We start from the raw sequence: 26,262 nt of genomic DNA, 5'->3' as shown, positions 1-26,262 counted from the left end.
CTCCTTATCTGCGAATTCCACATGCGCCAATTCAACCAACCGCGAAAACCCGGAAGTGCTCTTCCAGCACTTGTTAGAGCATGTACAGACTTTCTTTTCTTGTCATTATTCCTTAAACAATGCAGTATAACAACTATTTTACATAGCATTTACATTGTATTAGGTATTATAAGTAATCCAGAGATGATTTAAAGTATACGGGAGGATGTGTGTGGGTTATCGTGGATCGGGATCGAAAAAATCGGAAGTTCTCTTACTAAGTAAGTCGGAAGAGGTACATCCGGTATTTTTTAGCGTCAGTTGTTAAACGCTTGTCTTAGTATATAGTATATATTTTACCTTTCTCTGCATATAAAACACTTAAGAACATATGTTTCAGACTCAGGACCAGGAGCTCCCACATTCGATGTAGTGACAGATCACTCCCAAGCGCGCTCTCCACCGTGCTGGGTTGATGTGGAGGATCAAAAACCCAAAACCCAATAATTAAACCACTGTGTTGCTTAGTAATAATTGAAGCTTTCATCGGGGCAGGGCCTTTCTCACTTTATCCTTTAAAATTGTTCCAATCCTTGACCGATGCAGCCTAACGGTTTTCCAATGGTGTTTCACCTCTTTCCGATCGCTTTATTATTTCCACTTTATTTTCAATCGTGATCGTGATTACTTTTGTGAACAGAAACACTGCGGATTCAGATCTCTACCGCCGGGTCCTAATGTCCCCCGCACTGCGACAGGTTAAATAAGGTCTGGGGTTCCGTTGGGTCCCAAGGTCCACCGCATTGAGACAGGTTGAATAAGGGACTTGAGCATCCGTGAATGTTGGTATCCGCGAGGGGTCCCGGAACCAATCCGTCGCGGATAAGGAGGGCCGACTGTACTGTGCAGTGACACCTGCACAAATATGACCTTCATGGAAGAGTCATCAGAAGAAAACCTTTCCTATGTCCTCACCACAAAAATCAGCATCACAAGTTTGCAAAGGAACATCTAAACAAGCCTGATGCATTCTGGAAACAAATCCTGTCGACTGATGAAGTTAAAATAGAACTTCTTGGCTGCAATGAACAAAGGTATCTTTGGAGGATTTAATGAAAATAACACCTCTCCAACTGTTAAGCACGGGGGTGGACCGATCATGCTTTGGGCTTGTGTTGCAGCCAGTGGCACGGGGAACATTTCACTGGTAGACGGAAGATGAATTCAATTAAATACCAGCAAATTCTGGAAGCAAACATCACACCGTCTGTAAAAAAGCTGAAGGTGGAAAGAGGATGGTTTCTACAACAGGATAATGATCCTAAACACACCTCAAAATCCACAATGGACTACCTCAAGAGGCACAAGCTGGAGGTTTTGCCATGGCCCTCACAGTCCCCCCACCTAAACATCATCGAAAATCTGTGGATAGACCTCAAAAAGAGCAGTACATGCAAGACGGTCCAAGAATCTTATAGAATGAGAAGCCTTCTGCAAGGAAGAATGGGCGAAAACCCCCAAACGAGAATTGAAAGACTCTTAGCTGGCTACAGAAAGCGTTTACAAGCTGTGATACTTGCCAAAGGGGGTGTTACTGAGTACTGACCATGCAGGGTGCCCAAACTTCTGCTTCGGGCCCTTTTCCTTTTTTGTTATTTTGAAACTTTTAAATATTTTGTAACTATTTTAATAACATTTTTGTTATTTGTAAAAGGCAGAAATAAAAAAGTAATCTTGCTTAAAATATTAAAGAAATGTGTCATCTTTAACTTTATGCCTTTTGGAAATCAGGTCATCTTTTACTCACTTAGCTATTCACAGTAACAGAAATTCTGACCAGGGGTGCCCAGACTTTTGCATGCCACTGTATGTACTTACTGTAACTCACTGTTTTATCCTATACTATCAAGTATTATACTGCTGCTGCTGCTAGGCTAACAAATTTCACGATGTGCCGGTGATATTAAATCTGATTCTGGTTTTGCTTTCTTGAGGCAATGCCTCTTGGAGATGTCCTCGATGATGTGCCCAAGGTGAGATGGCTGACCCTGGTTTCTCGGCCTCACTCTGCAGTACGATGGTGAAGTACAGTACACGCTATGACAACACCGTCAGCTTCACATCAAAGTTCAAAGTAAATTCATTATCAACGTTACGTATATTCTACAAAATCTAGTGGATACGGCCCAGCCCATCACGGGTATACCCTCCCCACCTGAGCACATCTACATGGAGTGTTGTCACAGGAAAGCAGCGCCCATCATCAGGGACCCCCACCACCCAGGACATGCTCTCTTCTCACTGCTGCCATCAGGAAGGAGGTACAGGAGCCTCAGGACACACACCACCAGGTTCAGGGACAGTTATTACCTCTCAACCATCAGGCTCCTGAACCAGTGAGGATAACCTCAACTCTGAACTGATTCCATTGGGAAGGAGGTACAGGAGCCTCAGGACACACACCACCAGGTTCAGGAACAGTTATTACCCTCAACCATCAGGCTCCTGAACCAGTGAGGATAACCTCAACTCTGAACTGATTCCATCGGGAAGGAGGTACAGGAGCCTCAGGTCCCACACCACCAGGCTCAGGAACAGTTATTACCCCTCAACCATCAGGCTCCTGAACCAGTGAGGATAACGTCAACTCTGAACTGATTCCATCGGGAAGGAGGTACAGGAGCCTCAGGTCCCACACCACCACGTTCAGGGTCAGTTATTACCCCTCAACCATCAGGAAGAAGGTACAGGAGCCTCAGGACTCACATCACTAAGCTCCCCTCAACCATCAGGCTCCTGAACCAGTGGGGGTAGCCTCACTTGCCGCATCATTGAAATGTTCCCATAAGCTATGGGCTCACTTTCAAAGACTCTTCATCTCGTGTTCTCAGTATGTATTGCTTATTAATTATTATTGTTCTCCATTTTTTTCTTTCGTATTTGCACAGTTTGTTGTCTTCTCCACACTCTCCTCCCAGCTGGTGCAGCCTTCCGTTGATTCTACATAATTGATTTATGTTTTATTTTACTCATTACTATTATATTTTTCTCTCTCTGTATTGCATTGAACTGCTGCTACTAAGTTAACCAATTTCACGTCACATGCCGGTGATAATAAACCTGATTCTGATTCTGAACTGGGGTTGGGGTGGGGGAGCCTCAATCTCCTCAGGAAGTTGAGACACGGCTGTGGTTTCTGTACTTAAAGAGGTGGTGTTTAGGGACCAGGTGAGACCATCCATTTGTGAGAAACAGTTAACACTTCAGTCTGAAGGTGCGCTTGCTCTGACTTTCTGCCAGAACAGTAGTTACCTGCCGCATTAACCCTCCGCATGGACCCACTCTCACTTCTCTACCTGTGACCTCTCGGCCTGCTCCAGCATCGGCTCCCAGCCTTCCGGAGAATGGGTAAGAGGGCAATCAGAATGGGGACTGGGATCGGAGAGCCAGATTTACAAACTCACTCTCCTCTGCACGTTGACAAAACTCTCTGGCAGCCGAACTATTTATATATGCCTAAGACTTTTGCAGAGTACTGTGGGAACAGAATTCGGCTATACAGCCCATCGAGTCTGCATCGATCAGGGCTGATTTACTATCCCTCTCTACTCCATTCTCCTGCCTTCTCTCCGTAACCTTGGACACCCTGACTAATCAATGACCTGTCAATTTCCCTTTTAAATATACTCAATGGCTGTCTCCACAGCCACTTGTGAGTTTCACAGTTTCATCGTCTTGCTAAAGGAAGTGGAGACACGGCTGTGGTTTCTTGAACTGAGATATGATAAGATAAAACTTTATTTATCCCAAAGGAAATTATTGTTGCAAGGTTGCTGACAGAAAGATAGACTTTAAAACAGAAAATGTAAGTATTGAGGTACAAAATGTGCATTGGAAAGTGACAGTGCAAGATACAGGTGTGCAATGAAAGGGAGGAGGAGTTGTGGAGTCTGAGAAAGGGTCTCCTGTGGCGTTGTGGTGCACCTCGGTGGTCCGCCTGTTACTAAAGGTGCTCCTCTCTTTGTCCAGTATGTCAGGGAAGGGTGAGAGGGATCGTCCATTATGCTCCGTAGCTGCTGCAGCATTCTCCTCTCAGACACAACCACCTGTGAGTCCAGTTCCACCCCAGAACAGAACCAGCCTTCCTCACGAGCTCATCGATCTTCTGGGCCCCGGCAGACCACAGCGTAGAGTAGAATGCCGGCCACCAATGAGCCGTAGAACATCGACCGCACAGTACTGCAGGCGTTGAGAGACAGGAGCCTCCTCGCAAAGTACAGTCCCTTCTCGTACAGAGCCAAGCCCCTTCTCGTACAGAGCCCAGCCCCTTCTCGTACAGAGCCAAGCCCCTTCTCGTACAGAGCCCAGCCCCTTCTCGTACAGAGCCCAGCCCCTTCTCGTACAGAGCCCAGCCCCTTCTCGTACAGAGCCCAGCCCCTTCTCGTACAGAGCCCAGTCCCTTCTTGTACAGAGCCTAGTCCCTTCTCGTACAGAGCCCAGCCCCTTCTCGTACCGAGCCCAGCCCCTTCTCGTACAGAGCCCAGTCCCTTCTCGTACAGAGCCCAGTCCCTTCTCGTACAGAGCCCAGCCCCTTCTCGTACAGAGCCCAGCCCCTTCTCGTACAGAGCCCAGCCCTTTCTCGTACAGAGCCCAGCCCCTTCTCGTACAGAGCCCAGCCCCTTCTTGTACAGAGCCCAGCCCCTTCTCGTACAGAGCCCAGCCCCTTCCCGTACAGAGCCCAGCCCCTTCTCGTACAGAGCCCAGTCCCTTCTCGTACAGAGCCCAGCCCCTTTTTGTACAGAGCCCAGTCCCTTCTCGTAGAGCCCACTCCCTTGTTGTACAGAGCCCAGCCCCTTCTCGTACAGAGCCCAGCCCCTTCTCGTACAGAGCCCAGTCCCTTCTCGTACAGAGCCCAGCCCCTTCTCGTACAGAGCCCAGCCCCTTCTTGTACAGAGCCCAGCCCCTTCTGGTACAGAGCCCAGTCCCTTCTCGTACAGAGCCCAGCCCCTTCTCGTACAGAGCCCAGTCCCTTCTCGTACAGAGCCCAGCCCCTTCTCGTACAGAGCCCAGTCCCTTCTCGTACAGAGCCCAGTCCCTTCTCGTACAGAGCCCAGCCCCTTCTGGTACAGAGCCCAGCCCCTTCTCGTACAGAGCCCAGCCCCTTCTCGTACAGAGCCCAGCCCCTTCTCGTACAGAGCCCAGCCCCTTCTCGTACAGAGCCCAGTCCCTTCTCGTACAGAGCCCAGCCCCTTCTCGTACAGAGCCCAGTCCCTTCTCGTACAGAGCCCACTCCCTTCTCGTACAGAGCCCAGCCCCTTCTCGTACAGAGCCCAGTCCCTTCTTGTACAGAGCCTAGTCCCTTCTCGTACAGAGCCCAGCCCCTTCTCGTACCGAGCCCAGCCCCTTCTCGTACAGAGCCCAGTCCCTTCTCGTACAGAGCCCAGTCCCTTCTCGTACAGAGCCCAGCCCCTTCTCGTACAGAGCCCAGCCCCTTCTCGTACAGAGCCCAGCCCCTTCTCGTACAGAGCCCAGCCCCTTCTTGTACAGAGCCCAGCCCCTTCTCGTACAGAGCCCAGCCCCTTCCCGTACAGAGCCCAGCCCCTTCTCGTACAGAGCCCAGTCCCTTCTCGTACAGAGCCCAGCCCCTTTTTGTACAGAGCCCAGTCCCTTCTCGTAGAGCCCACTCCCTTGTTGTACAGAGCCCAGCCCCTTCTCGTACAGAGCCCAGCCCCTTCTCGTACAGAGCCCAGTCCCTTCTCGTACAGAGCCCAGCCCCTTCTCGTACAGAGCCCAGCCCCTTCTTGTACAGAGCCCAGCCCCTTCTGGTACAGAGCCCAGCCCCTTCTCGTACAGAGCCCAGCCCCTTCTCGTACAGAGCCCAGTCCCTTCTCGTACAGAGCCCAGCCCCTTCTCGTACAGAGCCCAGCCCCTTCTCGTACAGAGCCCAGTCCCTTCTCGTACAGAGCCCAGTCCCTTCTCGTACAGAGCCCAGCCCCTTCTCGTACAGAGCCCAGCCCCTTCTCGTACAGAGCCCAGCCCCTTCTCGTACAGAGCCCAGCCCCTTCTCGTACAGAGCCCAGTCCCTTCTCGTACAGAGCCCAGTCCCTTCTCGTACAGAGCCCAGCCCCTTCTCGTACAGAGCCCAGCCCCTTCTCGTACAGAGCCCAGTCCCTTCTCGTACAGAGCCCAGTCCCTTCTCGTACAGAGCCCAGCCCCTTCTCGTACAGAGCCCAGCCCCTTCTCGTACAGAGCCCAGTCCCTTCTCGTACAGAGCCCAGTCCCTTCTCGTACAGAGCCCATTCCCTTCTCGTACAGAGCCCAGTCCCTTCTCGTACAGAGCCCAGTCCCTTCTCGTACAGAGCCCAGCCCCTTCTCGTACAGAGCCCAGCCCCTTCTCGTACAGAGCCCAGCCCCTTCTCGTACAGAGCCCAGACCCTTCTCGTACAGAGCCCAGCCCCTTCTCGTACAGAGCCCAGCCCCTTCTCGTACAGAGCCCAGTCCCTTCTCGTACAGAGCCCAGACCCTTCTTGTACAGAGCCCAGCCCCTTCTCGTACAGAGCCCAGCCCCTTCTTGTACAGAGCCCAGCCCCTTCTTGTACAGAGCCTAGTCCCTTCTCGTACAGAGCCCAGTCCCTTCTCGTACAGAGCCCAGTCCCTTCTCGTACAGAGCCCAGCCCCTTCTCGTACAGAGCCCAGCCCCTTCTCGTACAGAGCCCAGCCCCTTCTCGTACAGAGCCCAGTCCCTTCTCGTACAGAGCCCAGCCCCTTCTCGTACAGAGCCCAGCCCCTTCTCGTACAGAGCCCAGTCCCTTCTCGTACAGAGCCCAGCCCCTTCTCGTACAGAGCCCAGTCCCTTCTCGTACAGAGCCCAGTCCCTTCTCGTACAGAGCCCAGCCCCTTCTTGTACAGAGCCCAGCCCCTTCTCGTACAGAGCCCAGCCCCTTCTCGTACAGAGCCCAGTCCCTTCTCGTACAGAGCCCAGCCCCTTCTCGTACAGAGCCCAGTCCCTTCTCGTACAGAGCCCACTCCCTTCTCGTACAGAGCCCAGCCCCTTCTCGTACAGAGCCCAGTCCCTTCTTGTACAGAGCCTAGTCCCTTCTCGTACAGAGCCCAGCCCCTTCTCGTACCGAGCCCAGCCCCTTCTCGTACAGAGCCCAGTCCCTTCTCGTACAGAGCCCAGTCCCTTCTCGTACAGAGCCCAGCCCCTTCTCGTACAGAGCCCAGCCCCTTCTCGTACAGAGCCCAGCCCCTTCTCGTACAGAGCCCAGCCCCTTCTTGTACAGAGCCCAGCCCCTTCTCGTACAGAGCCCAGCCCCTTCCCGTACAGAGCCCAGCCCCTTCTCGTACAGAGCCCAGTCCCTTCTCGTACAGAGCCCAGCCCCTTTTTGTACAGAGCCCAGTCCCTTCTCGTAGAGCCCACTCCCTTGTTGTACAGAGCCCAGCCCCTTCTCGTACAGAGCCCAGCCCCTTCTCGTACAGAGCCCAGTCCCTTCTCGTACAGAGCCCAGCCCCTTCTCGTACAGAGCCCAGCCCCTTCTTGTACAGAGCCCAGCCCCTTCTGGTACAGAGCCCAGTCCCTTCTCGTACAGAGCCCAGCCCCTTCTCGTACAGAGCCCAGTCCCTTCTCGTACAGAGCCCAGCCCCTTCTCGTACAGAGCCCAGTCCCTTCTCGTACAGAGCCCAGTCCCTTCTCGTACAGAGCCCAGCCCCTTCTTGTACAGAGCCCAGCCCCTTCTCGTACAGAGCCCAGCCCCTTCTCGTACAGAGCCCAGCCCCTTCTCGTACAGAGCCCAGCCCCTTCTCGTACAGAGCCCAGCCCCTTCTCGTACAGAGCCCAGTCCCTTCTCGTACAGAGCCCAGCCCCTTCTCGTACAGAGCCCAGCCCCTTCTCGTACAGAGCCCAGTCCCTTCTCGTACAGAGCCCAGTCCCTTCTCGTACAGAGCCCATTCCCTTCTCGTACAGAGCCCAGTCCCTTCTCGTACAGAGCCCAGTCCCTTCTCGTACAGAGCCCAGCCCCTTCTCGTACAGAGCCCAGCCCCTTCTCGTACAGAGCCCAGCCCCTTCTCGTACAGAGCCCAGACCCTTCTCGTACAGAGCCCAGCCCCTTCTCGTACAGAGCCCAGCCCCTTCTCGTACAGAGCCCAGTCCCTTCTCGTACAGAGCCCAGACCCTTCTTGTACAGAGCCCAGCCCCTTCTCGTACAGAGCCCAGCCCCTTCTCGTACAGAGCCCAGTCCCTTCTCGTACAGAGCCCAGTCCCTTCTCGTACAGAGCCCAGTCCCTTCTCGTACAGAGCCCAGCCCCTTCTCGTACAGAGCCCAGTCCCTTCTCGTACAGAGCCCAGCCCCTTCTTGTACAGAGCCCAGCCCCTTCTTGTACAGAGCCTAGTCCCTTCTCGTACAGAGCCCAGTCCCTTCTCGTACAGAGCCCAGTCCCTTCTCGTACAGAGCCCAGCCCCTTCTCGTACAGAGCCCAGTCCCTTCTCGTACAGAGCCCAGCCCCTTCTTTTACAGAGCCCAGTCCCTTCTCGTACAGAGCCCAGCCCCTTCTCGTACAGAGCCCAGCCGCTTCTCGTACAGAGCCCAGCCCCTTCTGGTACAGAGCCCAGTCCCTTCTCGTACAGAGCCCAGCCCCTTCTTGTACAGAGCCCAGTCCCTTCTCGTACAGAGCCCAGCCCCTTCTCATACAGAGCCCAGTCCCTTCTCGTACAGAGCCCAGCCCCTTCTCGTACAGAGCCCAGTCCCTTCTCGTACAGACCCCAGCCCCTTCTCGTACAGAGCCCAGTCCCTTCTCGTACAGAGCCCAGCCCCTTCTCGTACAGAGCCCAGTCCCTTCTCGTACAGAGCCCAGTCCCTTCTCGTACAGAGCCCAGTCCCTTCTCGTACAGAGCCCAGCCCCTTCTCGTACAGAGCCCAGCCCCTCCTTGTACAGAGCCCAGCCCCTTCTCGTACAGAGCCCAGTCCCTTCTCGTACAGAGCCCAGCCCCTTCTTGTACAGAGCCCAGCCCCTTCTTGTACAGAGCCTAGTCCCTTCTCGTACAGAGCCCAGTCCCTTCTCGTACAGAGCCCAGTCCCTTCTCGTACAGAGCCCAGCCCCTTCTTGTACAGAGCCCAGCCCCTTCTCGTACAGAGCCCAGCCCCTTCTCGTACAGAGCCTAGTCCCTTCTCGTACAGAGCCCAGCCCCTTCTCGTACAGAGCCCAGCCCCTTCTCGTACAGAGCCCAGCCCCTTCTCGTACAGAGCCCAGCCCCTTCTCGTACAGAGCCCAGTCCCTTCTCGTACCGAGCCCAGCCCCTTCTCGTACAGAGCCCAGTCCCTTCTCGTACAGAGCCCAGCCCCTTCTCGTACAGAGCCCAGCCCCTTCTCGTACAGAGCCCAGCCCCTTCTCGTACAGAGCCCAGCCCCTTCTCGTACAGAGCCCAGCCCCTTCTCGTACAGAGCCCAGTCCCTTCTCGTACAGAGCCCAGCCCCTTCTCGTACAGAGCCCAGCCCCTTCTCGTACAGAGCCCAGCCCCTTCTCGTACAGAGCCCAGTCCCTTCTCGTACAGAGCCCAGCCCCTTCTCGTACAGAGCCCAGCCCCTTCTCGTACAGAGCCCAGTCCCCGTATTTTTAGTCCAGTCCAGGTGCGTTTGCAGGTATCTGCAGTCCCGGACAACTCCCACATCCGTTGCCTTGATGGAGATGGTTGACTCTCCATCCTGAGCTCCACCACCAACTCCTCCTAAAGAGGTGGTTGAATCTGTTGTGAGAAAGAGTGAGAATTTTAGAGATTATTGTAGAGATCTGTTTTCAGTGCGACACGAGGCTTCATCCATTGAACAGCCAAATTAAACACACTCTGATTCAGTGCTGAAAAAACATGAAATCTGGTGGGGGGGGGGTTTTATAGGCACTGTAAGCTTGTTGTTGAGGGGCAATAACATTTATGAACTTGTGATGTGGTACCTCAGGCTCCTGTACCCACCCCCGTCTGATGGCAGCAACAAGAAGAGAGCACGGCCTGGATAATGATGATCGGACTGCACCATGTACTGTTAGAATTGGGGGCCCTTTACCAGAGAAAAGCTGTGCTGGGCTTCGAGAGGATCCAGAGGGGGTTCACAAAACTGATCCCAGGAATGACACGGTTATCAACTGAGCTGCATTTGATGCCTCTGGGCCTGTAGACGGTGGAGTTGAGCAGAATGAGGAGGGATCTTATTGAAACCTACCGAATATTGAAAGGACTAAATAAAGTGGATGTGGAGAGGCTGTTTCCTATCGTGGGGGAGTCTAGGACCAGAGGACACACATAGAGTGGATGTGGAGAGGATGTTTCCTGTAGTGGGGGAGTCTAGGACCAGAGGACACAGATAGAGTGGATGTGGAGAGGATGTTTCCTGTAGTGGGGGAGTCTAGGACCAGAGGACACAGATAGAGTGGATGTGGAGAGGATGTTTCCTATAGTGGGGGAGTCTATGACCAGAGGACACAGATAGAGTGGATGTGGAGAGGATGTTTCCTGTAGTGGGGGAGTCTAGGACTAGAGGACACAGATAGAGTGGATGTAGAGAGGATGTTTCCTATAGTGGGGAGTCTAGGACCAGAGGACACAGACAGAGTGGATGTGGAGAGGATGTTTCCTGTAGTGGGGAGTCTATGACCAGAGGACACAGATAGAGTGGATGTGGAGAGGATGTTTCCTATAGTGGGGAGTCTAGGACCAGAGGACACAGACAGAGTGGATGTGGAGAGGATGTTTCCTGTAGTGGGGAGTCTATGACCAGAGGACACAGATAGAGTGGATGTGGAGAGGATGTTTCCTATAGTGGGGGAGTCTAGGACCAGAGGACACAGACAGAGTGGATGTGGAGAGGATGTTTCCTGTAGTGGGGAGTCTAGGACCAGAGGACATAGCCTCAGGATAGAAGGACGGCCATTTAGAACAGAGATGAGGAGGAATGTCGTTAGCCAGAGGGTGGTGAATCTATGGAATTCACTGCTACAGACAGCTGTGCAGCCTCGGTCACTAGTTATATTTAAGTCCGAGGTTGGTAGGTTTTGATTAGTGAGGGTGTTGAAGGTCACGGGGAGAACGCTGGAGAATTGCGTTGACAACAACAGTAAATCAGCCAGGATGGAATGGTGGAGCAGTATCAATGGGCTGAATGGCCTAATTCTGCTCCTGTGCCTTATGGTCTCATCTCTTGATTTGTGCTCAGCCACACAACTACCAGATCTGGAAGGGCGGTCTTAAAATGCTCCCCTTTGCCCCCCTGAAAGCTAACTTTCCTGGCAGCGCTCACCGCCTGACCTGGGCAATCTGTGTCATGTCCACCCCGACACGCTGCATTTTTTGCCTGGTTACATCGATCAAGTAGATTTTTTGAGAGACATCCTGGATGTGAACTGTGCAAAATGTTTGATTTATCCTGTCTCTCGCAATTGTGGCCAAGCATTAAGTACCTGCCTTGCCGAGGCATGGTCAGAATTGTAATGCTCCGTGCGCACTGGAAATCTGATTGTCTCTCTCCTCGGTGACAGCTGAGTGAAGCTCGTACCTAAGCTGGAGAGGCTGTCAGTGCCTCGGGACACGCCGGGTTATTGATGAGCAAGAGGCCAAGCCGCGACATTTGCAAGCGAGACCTCAGTGTGGAGCTGCTCGTCTCTTCCACACTTCGATAGGAGGCTCCTTCTCGCCTCGCACTCACTGATCCAGGGTCTTGGGGAGCATTTGCGTGATTTCATGAACACGAGAGGTTCTGCAAATCCAGAGCAACACACACAAAATGCTGGGGGATCTCAGCAGGCCAGGGAGCGTCTACAGGAGTGCGTAAACAGTCGATGTTTCGAGCCGAAAGCCTTCATCAGGACTGGAAAGCAAGTGGGGGGGGGGGCAGATCCCAGAATAAAAAAGGTGGAGGGAGGGGAAGAAGCACGAAATCATGAAGGTGTGCGGGGGGAAGTATATGGGGAGGGGAGGGGGATAAAGTGAGAAGCTGGGAGTGATAGATAGAAGGCTGAAGAAGGAATAACAGGAGAGGACGGAAGAAAGAAAAGGAGCTGAGGAACAAAGGGGGAGGTGGGGATGAGGGTACAGGGCCACGGGAATTGATTACTACGTGTTAGAGGAATTGATGGTGATACCATAAAGTTGTGTTGGATCTGGAGAATGACCTGTGTTACAGATCCTGAGGGAATAAGACGGACAGACCTGTGGAGAAGTCTTAGGCATGTATATAGTATATCGCCAGGGTGTCTAAGGCTTTTGCACAGGACTGTAGTAGTTTTATGTGTTGCACAGTACTGCTGCCACAAAAAAAAACAAATTTCATGACGTGTGAATGATGATAAACCCGATTCTGATCTGGGTCTCTATTGTGGACTGAGAGTGGGAAGGGGGCAGGGAGAGGGGAATCACAGTTGGGAAAAGGGGAAGGGAGAGGGGAGGGAGCAGGAAGCACCAGAGAGACATTCTGTAATAGATAGATACTTTATTGATGCCAAATGGAAATTACAGTGTCGCAGTAACATTACAAGTGCACAGATACACAAATATTAGAAGAGAAGCAAGAAAGAATAAAAAATAATTTACCTCTAACAGGAGGGGTCATCACTTCCCCGGCTGTAGGTTGACTCATTACAGAGGCAAATGGCCGAGGGTCAGAATGACCTCATACAGCTCTCCCCAGAGCATCACAGTGTTGTTAGTCTGTTACTGAAGATGCTCCTCTGTTCAGCCAAGGAGGCATGCAGAGGGTGAGAAACATTGTCCAGAATTACTAGGATTTTCCGTAGGGTCCTTTGTTCAACCACGGCCTCCAGTGGTTGACTCCTATAACAGAGCCAGACTCTCTGATCAGTGTTTCTGAGCCTGTTGGCATCGCCCCAGCTCACCACCGCATAGAAGATGGTACTGGTGACAACAGACCGATAGAGCATGTGAGGGAGAAGCCTGTGCACTCCAATGGACCTCAGTCTCTATTGCTGAGTGATCAGCGAATTTCTGCAGGTGGAATGATCAATGAATCAATTCCTTGGAATCAGAAGTCCCTGCCTGGTGTCTCAGAGCACCCATGCCACCGCCCACCCCTGGCACTCCTTCTCTGCCACACCACACCACGATGCTCCACCCTCACCATCCTTCGCTCCCACCAGATTCACAAACTTGCTCTCTGCTCCACGTCGACAAGAACAGTACTGTGCCAAAGTCTCGGCACCCTACTGTATATGCGTTCCTAAGGGTTTTGCACAGTGCTGTAGTTGAAGGCAAAATGGTGGATGCTGGAACCAAATCCCAGAATACCTCAGGAGTCTAGTCAGCTTCTGTGGACTCAGAGGCAGCAGGGTGGCTCAGCAGTTAACACGACGCTAACAGTGCCAGCCAGCCGGATTTGATTCCTGCTGGTGTCTGTAAGGGAATCGTTGCCGTTTCCTGCCGGTGTCTATAAGGGATTGTACGTTCTCCCTGGGCCCGCTCAGTTCCTCTCCGGGTGCTCCGGTTTCCTGCCAAGACGGACCTCATGTGGCTGTAATTGGACAGCGTGGGCACTTTGGGCCGGAGTGGCCTGTTACCGTGTTGTATCTCTAAAATAATATGATTCAGACAAATAGAGGAAAGTTCTGACAACAAAGAGGAAGGAGGGGAGATTAGGTTCAGAATCAATATCGGGTTTAATATTAACGGCACATGACGAGATTTGTCGTTTTGCAGCAGCAGTACATTGCAATAATTTTTTAAAAAAACTAAATCACAATAAGAAACATATTTTTAAAAAATTAGATTAAGTAAGTAGTGTAAAAAGAGAAAAATTAGTGAGGTGGTGTCCAAGGCTTCAATGTCATTGAAGCGTAGAAGGTTGAGGGGGGATTTGATCGAGGTATTTAAAATTTTGAGAGGGATAGATAGAGTTGATGTGAATAGGCTGTTTCCATTGAGAGTAGGGGAGATTCAAACGAGAGGACATGATTTGAGAGTTAGGGGGCAGAAGTTTAAGGGAAACACGAGGGGGTATTTCTTTACTCAGAGAGTGATAGCTGTGTGGAATGAGCTTCCTGTAGAAGTAGTAGAGGCCAGTTCAGTTGTGTCATTTAAGGTAAAATTGGATAGGTATGTGGACAGGAAAGGAGTGGAGGGTTATGGGCTGAGTGCGGGTAGGTGGGACTAGGTGAGATTAAGAGTTCGGCACGGACTAGGAGGGCCGAGATGGCCTGTTTCAGTGCTGTGATTGTTATATGGTTATATGTTATATGGTCCATTCAGGAATCTGATAGCAGAGGGGAAGAAGCTGTTCCTGAATCATTGAGTGAGTGCCTTCAGGCTCCTGTACCTCCTCCCTGATGGCAGAGGGGAAGAAGCTGTTCCTGAATCATTGAGTGAGTGTCTTCAGGCTCCTGTACCTCCTCCCTGATGGCAGAGGGGAAGAAGCTGTTCCTGAATCACTGAGTGTGTGCCTTCAGGCTCCTGTACCCCCTCCCTGATAGCAGAGGGGGAGAAGCTGTTCCTGAATCGTTGAGTGTGTGTCTTCAGGCTCCTGTACCTCCTCCCTGATGGCAGAGGGGAAGAAGCTGTTCCTGAATCGTTGAGTGTGTGTCTTCAGGCTCCTGTACCTCCTCCCTGATGGCAGAGGGGAAGAAGCTGTTCCTGAATCATTGAGTGTGTGTCTTCAGGCTCCTGTACCTTCTTCCTGATGGCAGAGGGGGAGAAGCTGTTCCTGAATCGTTGAGTGTGTGTCCCTGATGGTAGCAATGAGAAGAGGGTATGTCCTGGGGGATGCTGGGGAGGCTAGTGCCCGTGATGGACTGAGTTTACAACTCTCTGCAGCTCATTTTGATCCTGTTTATTGCCCCCCCCCCCACACCAGAGGGTGATGCCAGTCAGAATGCTCTCCACGGTACCTCTGTAGAAATTTGCGAGTGTATTTGGTGACAAATCCAATCTCCCCAAACTCCTAGTGAAATATAGCCACTGTCATGCCTTCTTTGTAATTGCATCGATATGTCGGGGCCAGGACAAATTCTCGGTGATGTTGACAAGCTCAGGCTCAAGATTATTACCAAGGGCTTCACACCCAAGTTATAAATGCCGTGAAAAATTCTTTTTCTGCAGCAGGTGTACGATACATTACAGAGATGGAATGCAGTTAGGGTGAGAGGGGCAATGTTCAGGATGAGTTTTTACACAGAGAGCAGCTGCCTGCCTGGAATGAACTGCCAGGGCTGATGTTAGAAATCAATATGGCAGAAACATTCAAGGATTAGGCACAAAAATGTCCAGGAAGTGTTGGCAGAAGGGATTAGCATAGGTGGGCTTTCGATTACCAAAGTAATTGATATGGGGTGGCACCGTAGATTTCCAGTGCAGACGACCCGGGTTCAGTTCCCGCCGTGGTCTGTAAGGTGTTTGTATGTTTTCCCTGTGGGCTTCAGCCGGGTGCTCCGGTTTCCTGCCGCAGTGCAAAGATGAAGTGGTTGGCGGGTGAATTGGTGTCTGTACGTGGTCCCGTGATTAGGCTGAGATTAAACATTTCTGGGCAGTGTGGCTCGGAGGGTGCAAGGGTTTTTTCCACACAGTATCTGGACGAGTAATTAATTAATTGTCACGCTATGGGCCTATATTAACATAAACTAACAGACATAAGAGTCACAGAAAAGGCCCTTTGGCCCATCCAGTCTGTGCCAAGCCATTTATACAGTCTAATCCCACTTACCTGCACCCGGACCATTGCCCTCCACACATCCATGGGCCTTTCCAAACTTCTCAAACTGGCAAGTCGTTGCACGCTGTCACGATTGTCTGACTGAAGAAGTTTCCCCTCATGTTCCCCTTAAACTTTTCACCATTCACCCTTAACCCATGACCTCAGATTATAGTCCCACCCAACCTCAGTGGAAAAAGCCTGCTTGAATTTACCCTATCGATACCCCTCATAATTTTGTATATCAAATCTCCTCTCAATCTTCTACATTTCAAGGAATAAAGTTCTAACTTAATCAATCTTTCCTGCTAACTCAGTCCCAGCAACATCGTTGAAAGTTTTCTCTGCCCTCGTTCAACCTTATTTACATCTTTCCTGTCAGTAGGTGACCAAAACTGCACACAGAGCTTCAAATTAGGCCTCACGAACGTCTTCAACATAACATCCCATCTCCTGTACTCAATACTTTGATTTATGAAGCCCAATGTGCCAAAGCTTTCTTTACGATCCCATCTACCTGTGATGCCACTTTCAAGGAATGATGGACCTGTATTCCCAGATCCCCTTGATCTACCTCACTCCTCAATGCCCGACCGGTCACTGTGTGAGACCCACCCTGGTTGGTCCGACCGAATTGCAACACCTCACACTTGTCTGCATTGAATTCCACCTGGCACTTTTCAGCCCATTTTTCCAGCTGGTCCGGTCGGCTGCGAGCTCTGATAGTTTTCCTTCCAGTTATACCTCACTTTCACGATGCAATAAGCAACAAAAAACGCCATGACGACATTAACGCAAGGCAAGCGAAATATAGACTGAGGTGCTTGTAGAGTTTTCAGTTGGGTTCAACAATCTGATGATGATGGGGAGGAAGCTGTTGTTGAGCCTCGAGGGCTGTCGCCATCTGTCACACCCCCCCCTACGCTGAGTGTGAGTTTGTCATCTTCACAGCCCGTCCACTTCAAGGTCCGACGTGTTGTGTGTTCAGAGATGCTCCTCTGCACACCACTGTTGTAACGTGTGGTTATCTGAGTCACTGTCAGCGTGAACCAGTCTGGCCATTCTCCCCTGACCTCTCTCGTTAACGAGGTGTTTTCACCCACAGAACTGCCCCTCACTGAATGGTTTCCGTTTTTCACACCCTTCTCTGTAAACTCTAGAGACTGTTGTGTGTGAAAATCCCAGGAGATCAGCAGTTTCTGAGATACTCAGACCACCCCATCTGGCACCAACAATCATTCGAGGGTCAAAGTCACTCAGATCACATTTCGTCCCCATTCTGATGTTTGGTCCGAACAACAACTGGACCTCCTGACCGTGTCCGCGTGCTCTGATGCCACGTGATTGGCTGATTAGATATTTGCATTAACGAGGTGAGAAGTGTTCCTAATAAAGTGGCCACTGAGTGTCACTCTGAAGATCTCGGGCTTCAACTTATCTTCTCTCAGCAATATCGTATTTATTATGGATTCCAGCAATGGTTTCATTATAATTCCATAATTACTCGGGAGGCATCTGAGGGAACATGGGAAATTAAAAGTTTCAGCACGCCAGGGGTAATTAATGGTTTGCAACAGTGGTGTATTTCTCACAGGGCAGGCTCTACCACAAGACTGACTGCACAGTTATTGATCTGAGGCCTGGCTGTAGTAACTGCGAGCTTGGGAACCTGGCGGAGACTGCTGGGGCCATTCTGCCACTGAAGTGTTACGTCGGTGACCTCCCTGTTCCCGTGCCACGCGTGGCAGGTCCTGCTGTTGCATCGGCTGCTCTCTCAGTCTGTTCAAGCCGTGCGTTGTGTCGTCCCGGCCACCAGCCGGTCGTTAACAGGAGGCTGGCCGCCGGGCCGGGGTAGGAGAAGAGGGCAAGGGAGGGGGGGTTGCACACACTCAGTGTGCTTTGCCAAAGCTCCCTCTCCTGTACGTTAGAGTGTCAGAGTGAAGAGCTGAACCCCTCGTCAAAGATAGGACCATTGAAACTTCACACCGTCTTCCCCCAGGCAGGTAAACTAGCCCCCCCACCCCAACCCCGTAAACACTCTGCCAACAGTTTAACCGCATCTCAGAGTGCTGTTCACTTTGTAACGACGTGCTGGAGTTTATGCACGTTTTAATCCGTATCTCACCTTTGACCTCTGACTGTTTTTTTAAGTAACATTTTTCTCTTATCAATGTTGAATTTTGTTGCTTGTTTGTCGTTCACCGACCGACAGCAGGGTCCTCACAGGAGCAGCAGGACAGCACCGTCGTAGGCACGTCTATATATACTTTACCACAGTACCGTATATGTCAATGTGGAGCGGAGAGCGAGTTTGGAAATCTGGCGGCAGCAAAGGATGTTGGGAATGGTGAGGGTGGGAGGGGTGTGGGACAGGGGGCAGAGAAGGAGTGACAGGGACGGGTACAGACACACCCAGCCCTGAGTCACCAGGCAAGGTCAGTTGATTCCAAACAATCGGTTTATTGATCATTACAGAATGTCTCTCTGGTGCTTCCCGCTCCCTCCCCTCTCCCTTCCCCTTTTCCCAACCATGATTCCCCTCTCCCTGCCCCCTTCCCACTCTCAGTCCACAATAGAGACCCAGATCAGAAATATTTTTTTTGTGACAGCAGTACAGTGCGATACATAAAATTACTACAGTCCTGTGCAAAAGTCTTAGGCACCCTAGCGATGTATAAGTGTGTGCCTCAGATTTTCACACAGTACTGGTATGGAGTGAACAGCGGGCACATTTTATCTCATGGCCACAAAGACCAATACTCGAGGACATCTCCCTAGAGCGAGGGGTTTAGATGGGGTGGAGTTCATTAGGTGTGTTCAGGAAGGTTTCTTGACACAATATGTAGATAAGCCTACAAGAGGAGAGACTGTACTTGATTTGGTATTCAGAAATGAACCTGGTCAGTTGTCAAATCTCTCACTGGGAGAGTATTTTGGAGATAGTGATCATAATTCTGTCTCCTTTACAGTAACATTGGAGAGAGATAGGAACGGACAAGTTAGAAAAGTGTTTAATTGGAGTAAGGGGAATTATGAGGCTATCAGGCAGGAAATTGGAGGCTTAAATTGGAAACAGATGTTCTCAGGGAAAAGTACGGAAGAAATATGGCAAATATTCAGGGGATATTTGTGTGGCGTTCTGCATAGGTATGTTCCAATGAGACAAGTTATGGTAGGATACAGGAACCATGGTGTACAAAGGCTGTAATAAATCTTGTCAAGAGAAAAGAACAGCTGACAAAAGGTTCAGAAAGCTGAGTAATGTTAGGGTTCTAGAAGATTATAAGGCTAATTGGAAGGAGCTAAAGAAGGAAATTAGGAGAGCCAGAAGGGGCCATGAGAAGACCTTGGCGGGCAGGATTAAGGAAAACCCCAAGGCATTCTAACAAGTATGTGAAGAGCAAGAGGATAAGACGTTAGAGAATAGGACCTATCAAGTGTGACAGTGGGAAAGTGTGTCTGGAACTGGAGGAAATAGCAGAGGTAATTAATGAATACTTTGCCTCAGTATTCACTATGAAAAAGGATCTTGGTGACTGCAGTGATGACTTTCAGTAAACTGAAAAGCTTGAGTATGTAGATTTTAAGAAACAGGATGTGCTGGAGCTTTTGGAAAGCATCAAGTTGGATAAGTCACCGGGACCGGATGAGATGTACCCCAGGCTACTGTGGGAGGCGAGGGAGGAGATTGCTGAGCCTCTGGCGGTGATCTTTGCATCAGGTGTTGTGGATAGTGTGAAGGGCTGTGAGAGGTTACAGTGGGGCATTGAAATAACCCATTGTAAAACCCAAGTAAGTGTGAGGTGGTTCAATTTGGTAGGTCAAATATGATGTCAGAATATAGTATTAATGGTAAGACTCTTGGCAGTGTGGAGGATCAGAGGGATCTTGGGGTCCGAGTCCATAGGACGCTCAAAGCAGCTGCGCAGGTTGACTCTGTGGTTAAGAAGGCATACGGTGCATTGGCCTTCATCAGTCGTGGAATTGAATTTAGGAGCCGACAGGTAATGTTGCAGCTATATAGGGCCCTGGTCAGACCCCACTTGGAGTACTGTGCTCAGTTCTGGTTGCCTCACTACAGGAAGGATGTGGAAACTATAGAAAGGGTGCAGAGGAGATTTACAAGGATGTTGCCTGGATTGGGGAGCATGCCTTATGAGAATAGGTTGAGTGAACTCAGCCTTTTCTCCTTGGAGCGACAGAGGATGAGAGGTTACCTGAAGGAGGTGTATAAGATGATGAGAGGCACTGATCGTGTGGATAGTCAGAGGCTTTTTCCCAGGGCTGGAATGGTTGCCACAAGAGGACACGGGTTTAAGGTGCTGGGGGGTAGGTACGGAGGAGATGTCAGGGGTAAGTTTCTTACTCAGAGAGTGGTGAGTGCGTGGAATGGGCTGCCGGTGACGGTGGTGGAGGTGGATACGATAGGGTCTTTTAAGCAACTATTAGAAAGGTACATGGAACTTAGTAAAATTGAGCGCTATAGGTAAGCCTATTGTTTTCTATGATAGGGACATGTTCAGCACAACTTTGTGGGCCGAAGGGCATGTATTGTACTGTAGGTTTTCTATGTTTCTATGACATCTGCTATGTTAAGCATTAAACTAATTGAAAGGAAAAAAATTGAGCTGGGAGAACTCACATCCCCAATTTTGTCTTTATTTTAAGCAAGGTGACGTGTAGCGTCATTCCACATGCCATTCACCTGTTTTTACATATAACCGGCAATGAATTTGTTAAACGAACAAAGAATGCTTAATTAACAACATATTTAAAATATTACTGAAGTTTTGCTAAAATGTTAAATTCACATGGGACGACAGAGGTAGGTGTGTGGAACGTCCTGCCAGGGGTGGTGTAGAGACAGACACATTAGGGACATTTAAGGTGATCGGGGGTAAGTGGTGGGTGTGTGGAACGTCCTGCCAGGGGTGGTGTAGAGACAGATACATTAGGGACATTTAAGGTGATCGGGGGTAAGTGGGGGGTGTGTGGAACGTCCTGCCAGGGGTGGTGTAGAGACAGATACATTAGGGACATTTAAGGTGATCAGGGGTAAGTGGTGGATGTGTGGAACGTCCTGCCAGGGGTGGTATAGAGACAGATACATTAGGGACATTTAATGTGATCGGTGGTAAGTGGTGGGTGTGGACACAGATACAACGTTTTACAGTACCAGTGACCCGGGTTTGATTCCCATCACACGGTAGTGTAATGATTAACTCAATGTTTTACTGTACCAGTGACCCGGGTTCGATTCCCATCACATGGTAGTGTAGTGGTTAACACAACGTTTTACAGTACCAGTGACCCAGGTTCGATTCCCATCACACGGTAGTGTAGTGGTTAACACAACGTTTTACAGTACCAGTGACCCGGGTTTGATTCCCATCACACGGTAGTGTAATGATTAACTCAATGTTTTACTGTACCAGTGACCCGGGTTCGATTCCCATCACATGGTAGTGTAGTGGTTAACACAACGTTTTACAGTACCAGTGACCCGGGTTCGATTCCCATCACACGGTAGTGTAGTGATTAACACAACGTTTTACAGTACCAGTGACCCGGGTTCGATTCCCATCACACGGTAGTGTAGTGGTTAACACAACGTTTTACAGTACCAGTGATCCGGGTTCGATTCCCATCACACGGTAGTGTAGTGGTTAACACAACGTTTTGCAGTACCAGTGACCCGGGTTCGATTCCCATCACATGGTAGTGTAGTGATTAACACAACGTTTTACAGTACCAGTGACCCGGGTTCGATTCCCATCACACGGTAGTGTAGTGATTAACACAACGTTTTACAGTACCAGTGACCCGGGTTCGATTCCCATCACACGGTAGTGTAGTGATTAACACAACGTTTTACAGTACCAGTGACCCGGGTTTGATTCCCATCACACGGTAGTGTAGTGATTAACACAACGTTTTACAGTACCAGTGACCCGGGTTCGATTCCCATCACACGGTAGTGTAGTGGTTAACACAACGTTTTACAGTACCAGTGACCCGGATTCGATTCCCATCACACGGTAGTGTAATGATTAACTCAACGTTTTACAGTACCAGTGACCCGGGTTCGATTCCCATCACACGGTAGTGTAGTGATTAACACAACGTTTTACAGTACCAGCGACCCGGGTTCGATTCCCATCACACGGTAGTGTAGTGATTAACACAACGTTTTACAGTACCAGTGACCCGGGTTTGATTCCCATCACACGGTAGTGTAGTGATTAACACAACGTTTTACAGTACCAGTGACGCGGGTTCAATTCCCATCACACGGTAGTGTAGTGATTAACACAACGGTTTACAGTACCAGTGACCCGGGTTCGATTCCCATCACACGGTAGTGTAGTGGTTAACACAACGTTTTACAGTACCAGTGACCCGGGTTCGATTCCCATCACACGGTAGTGTAGTGGTTAACACAACGTTTTACAGTACCAGTGACCCGGGTTCGATTCCCATCACACGGTAGTGTAGTGGTTAACACAACATTTTACAGTACCAGTGACCCGGGTTCGATTCCCATCACACGGTAGTGTAGTGATTAACACAACGTTTTACAGTACCAGTGACCCGGGTTCGATTCCCATCACACGGTAGTGTAGTGATTAACACAACGTTTTACAGTACCAGTGACCCGGGTTCGATTCCCATCACATGGTAGTGTAGTGGTTAACACAACATTTTACAGTACCAGTGACTCGGGTTCGATTCCCATCACATGGTAGTGTAGTGATTAACACAACGTTTTACAGTACCAGTGACCCTGGTTCGATTCCCATCACATGGTAGTGTAGTGGTTAACACAACATTTTACAGTACCAGTGACCCGGGTTCGATTCCCATCACACGGTAGTGTAGTGATTAACACAACGTTTTACAGTACCAGTGACCCTGGTTCGATTCCCATCACATGGTAGTGTAGTGGTTAACACAACATTTTACAGTACCAGTGACCTGGGTTTAGTTCCCATCGCTGACTGTACGTTCGGTGTCCCGGTCTCCTACATTCTAGTTGGTGGGTTAATTGGTCATTGTAAATTGTCCCGTGATTTGGCCAGGATGAAAAATCGGGATTGCTGGATGGCGTGCCTCGAAGGGACAGTCAGGAAGGAGCAATTCCACGCTGTATCTTAATAACTTGGTTAATAAATGAAATACCCAGCATGCCTTTGGAGTGTGTGAACAAACCGGAGGGTGCCAGGATTGAACTGTGAAGTGTGGAGCGATAATGGCACTGTGCACTGTCTTGGCCCCCCATCTGTTCTAAACCCAGAGTTCCGCTGAATCCTGCATAGTGAAGGGTCCCCTCGCACTGGATGAGAGAGGTTATAATCCTGGTGGGATGTGGGCATTCCCTGGGGACACACAACACCACCCCTAATGACGTTTGTCCGCCACATGTTGCTGGGACGCCATTTCAATCCGGTTCCTTTTGGCAGGTTTTCCGCAGCGGAGAAGGGATGGGGATCCGCTTGGACACCGCCTCCGCGTTTCAGGGTGCAGTGATCTCACCGCATTACGACTCGCTGCTGGTCAAGGTCATCGCTCACGGCAAAGATCACCCGACCGCAGCCTCCAAGTTGAACCGAGCCCTCGCTGAGTTCAGGATTCGAGGCGTGAAGGTAAGACCTTTGGTTTTCTGTTTCTTGTGGATTTGCGTTTGACTGGAGCTGAGGAGAAATACGATGCCTGGACGGGAATTGTTTCCGGATGGAATATTGATCGGAGAGTCCCTGCCAGTGGCAGCGGAGCTGACAGGTACTGATGGTCTTTGTCTGGTGTCTGGTTCCTAGTGGCTGACTCTCCGAATTGAAGCAGGTTTGGTTGAGAGGATTTAATGCACTCGACGCTGACTGGCAGTTGTGTTTGTGTTGTTCACAAACTGCTTGAATGTGGCTCTTTCAGAAGTGTTTACTGTCTGTAACTTTACAGTTCGCATTGTCACGTACAACTCAGAATGGTGTCTGGCACTACACACGCCATCAGCCTTGAGATCTTGCTGTGCTGGTCCGCCAGTGGGGGCACTGACAACTACTGATGTCCTCTTCCTAATGGCCGACTCTCCAATTTGAAGCAGGTGTTGGTGCTCTTGAATCTGGTGTTTTGGTGACAAGTAGCTCGAACGTTGCTGGTTTTGAAAGACTGCTGTCTGTGACTTTTCCGTTCACGGTGTTGGGTGATAACTGAAAGGGCTAAAAATGCTGGTCAGTACTAAACTCAGTATGGGCCTTGCGATAGGCCGCCAGCGCGGGCACTGACGATTACTGACGGGCTTGTCTGATGTCCTGTTCCGAATGGCCGATTCCCCAGATCGAAGCAGGTTTTAATATTGTTTAATCGAGAGGATCTGAGCCACTTGAAGCTGATGCTGATAAAGACCCAGTCCGAGGCAGGGGTTGGACTGAATGTGTATAATGGCTGTGATTAACAATCGATACAGCGACGGGGTGCAGGAGCTTCAGTGTGAGGGAGTGTGTAAGAGGAGGTGACAAGGATCAGGCTCCCATTGTGAAGCAATGTGGGAAAATCCTTCATTTTCACCTGCATGCAGGCATGCTCAGTGGTGGGGAGGGCTTTACCTGTGATGGGCTGGGCCGTATCCACTACTTTCTGTAGGATTTTCCTTTCAAGGGCTTTGCTGTTTCCACACCAGGCTGTGAGGCAGCCAGTCAATAGACTGTCCTCCACGCATCCACAGAAGTTTGTAGAAGTCATTCTGAATCTCCACAAACTCCTAAAGAAGCAGAGACGACCCTGTGCTGCCTTTGCAAATGCACTTGCGTAGAATTCTGGATGATAAACCAGCCGCGATCGGCCAGCAGATGGGTGGAATGGCCACCCACACCAGGCCCTTCAGCAGGATAGTGCCCGGGCTGAGGGACTGACCAGCAAATGGCGGGGGGGGGGGGGGAGGCAAGAGGGAGATTTATCAGAATGATGAGGAGTTTATAGTGTAGAGAGTTTCCATTTGCCAAAGCCATGACCAACAGAAAGAAATGTTACTGAGCTGTGAGTTTCTGTGAAAACAACAAGTTTCTCATCCAGTTCCTACTTGAACATCAACCTCTGCAGCCAGATCTGAGGATGTCACACTCTGTCCTGTCCTGGCAATTTCAGTTGTCCATCTTGCATACGTCCCTCCATGGGTGATTGCGAGAGCTCGAAGAGCCGTGTAAAGGAAATCTTCCACGGGGGACACCTGTGTCAGAGTTGGGGTTGGTTTGTTCGCTTTTTGCTGGGTCATACAGAAGTGGATTGTCATTGCCTTTTTCCGGGCAGCGTCTTTACAAGAGGGGTGACCCCAGCCGTTATCAATACTGGTCAGAGATTGTCTGCCTGGTGTCAGTGGTCACATAACCAGGATTTGTGATCTGCACCGGCTGCTCGAACGACCGTCCACCACCTGCTCCCACGGCTTCACCTCACCCTGATCGGGGGCTGAGCAGGAGCTACACCTTGCCCGAGGGTGACCTGCAGGCCGGCGGGGGGAAGGAGCCCCTCACACCTCCTCTGGTAGAGACACATCTCCACCTCGCCCGAGGGTGACCCGTAGGCCGGCGGGGGGAAGGAGCCCCTCACACCTCCTTTGGTAGAGACACATCTCCACCTCGCCCGAGAGTGACCTGCAGGCCGGCGGGGGGAAGGAGCCCCACACACCTCCTCTGGTAGAGACACATCTCCACCCTGCCCGAGGGTGACCTGCAGGCCGGCGGGGGGAAGGAGCCCCTCACACCTCCTCTGGTAGAGACACATCTCCACCCTGCCCGAGGGTGACCTGCAGGCCGGCGGAGGGAAGGAGCCCCTCACACCTCCTCTGGTAGAGACACATCTCCACCTCGCCCGAGGGTGACCTGCAGGCCGGCGGGGGGAAGGAGCCCCTCACACCTCCTCTGGTAGAGACACATCTCCACCTCGGCCGAGGGAGACCTGCAGGCCGGCGGGGGGAAGGAGCCCCACACACCTCCTCTGGTAGAGACACATCTCCACCCCGCCACCCGAAAGTTAATGGTGTTAGAGTGAAGAGTCTGTATTACATTGTCCATAAAAATGTAGTTTCATCATTAGCCCCTGTGTCCGGGGCGCAAGCTGAGGAAAAGTAAATTTTATGTTTTTGTCCTGACTTATTTTTCCACATAAGTTCAGTGAGTGCATATTTTCTTCCATTTATCAAATTTCTGGGTCTCTACAGCCGATTATGCCCCTTGCATTGAGGGCAGCAATGTGGGTCCCCCATCTCCTGTGGTGTTCATTGTGTCTGCAGCTTCCTCTCAGTTTAGACTTCTGTCAGCTTTGCAAGTCCCGGTGGAGACTCAGGAACTCAGATGCAGAAGCTCTCTTCATTGCTGGTTTTGTCACAGTGATGTTTGAGCGGTCAGGGTTGTAAGCCCCGAACGTTGGTCCTGACCACTTTGACCTGTTTGGTGTGGGTGACCTCACCAAGCCCTGACTCCTGCCAACATTGCTCTTCGAGACACTGAAGCCCGCAAGCCTCCCGAGGTTTGGGAGGAGATTCTGGGTGCTGATCTGTAAATACTGCAGCTATGAATTCTAGTTTCCTGGTGCCATCAAATCACATAGGATCCAC

The 26,262-nt window shown here is 50.8% G+C and overlaps 1 protein-coding gene across 3 annotated transcripts in view; it reads left to right on the top strand.

Moving 5' to 3' along the window:
- LOC132383728 (pyruvate carboxylase, mitochondrial-like) overlaps positions 1–26,262 on the top strand; it is a 950,497-nt gene that overhangs the window by 429,742 nt on the left and 494,493 nt on the right. For all 3 annotated transcript variants that reach the window (XM_059954922.1, XM_059954921.1, XM_059954923.1), the window contains exon 10: positions 23,117–23,299. In XM_059954922.1, the coding sequence (XP_059810905.1) occupies positions 23,117–23,299 (183 nt within the window). The remainder of the gene's footprint in view (positions 1–23,116; positions 23,300–26,262) is intronic.

The sequence above is a fragment of the Hypanus sabinus genome, chromosome 31 (genome assembly GCF_030144855.1).
Source record: "Hypanus sabinus isolate sHypSab1 chromosome 31, sHypSab1.hap1, whole genome shotgun sequence".
Classification (NCBI taxonomy): domain Eukaryota; kingdom Metazoa; phylum Chordata; class Chondrichthyes; order Myliobatiformes; family Dasyatidae; genus Hypanus; species Hypanus sabinus.
The sequence above is the reverse complement of the archived record's forward strand: the minus strand, read 5'-3'. Positions and strand labels throughout refer to the sequence as shown.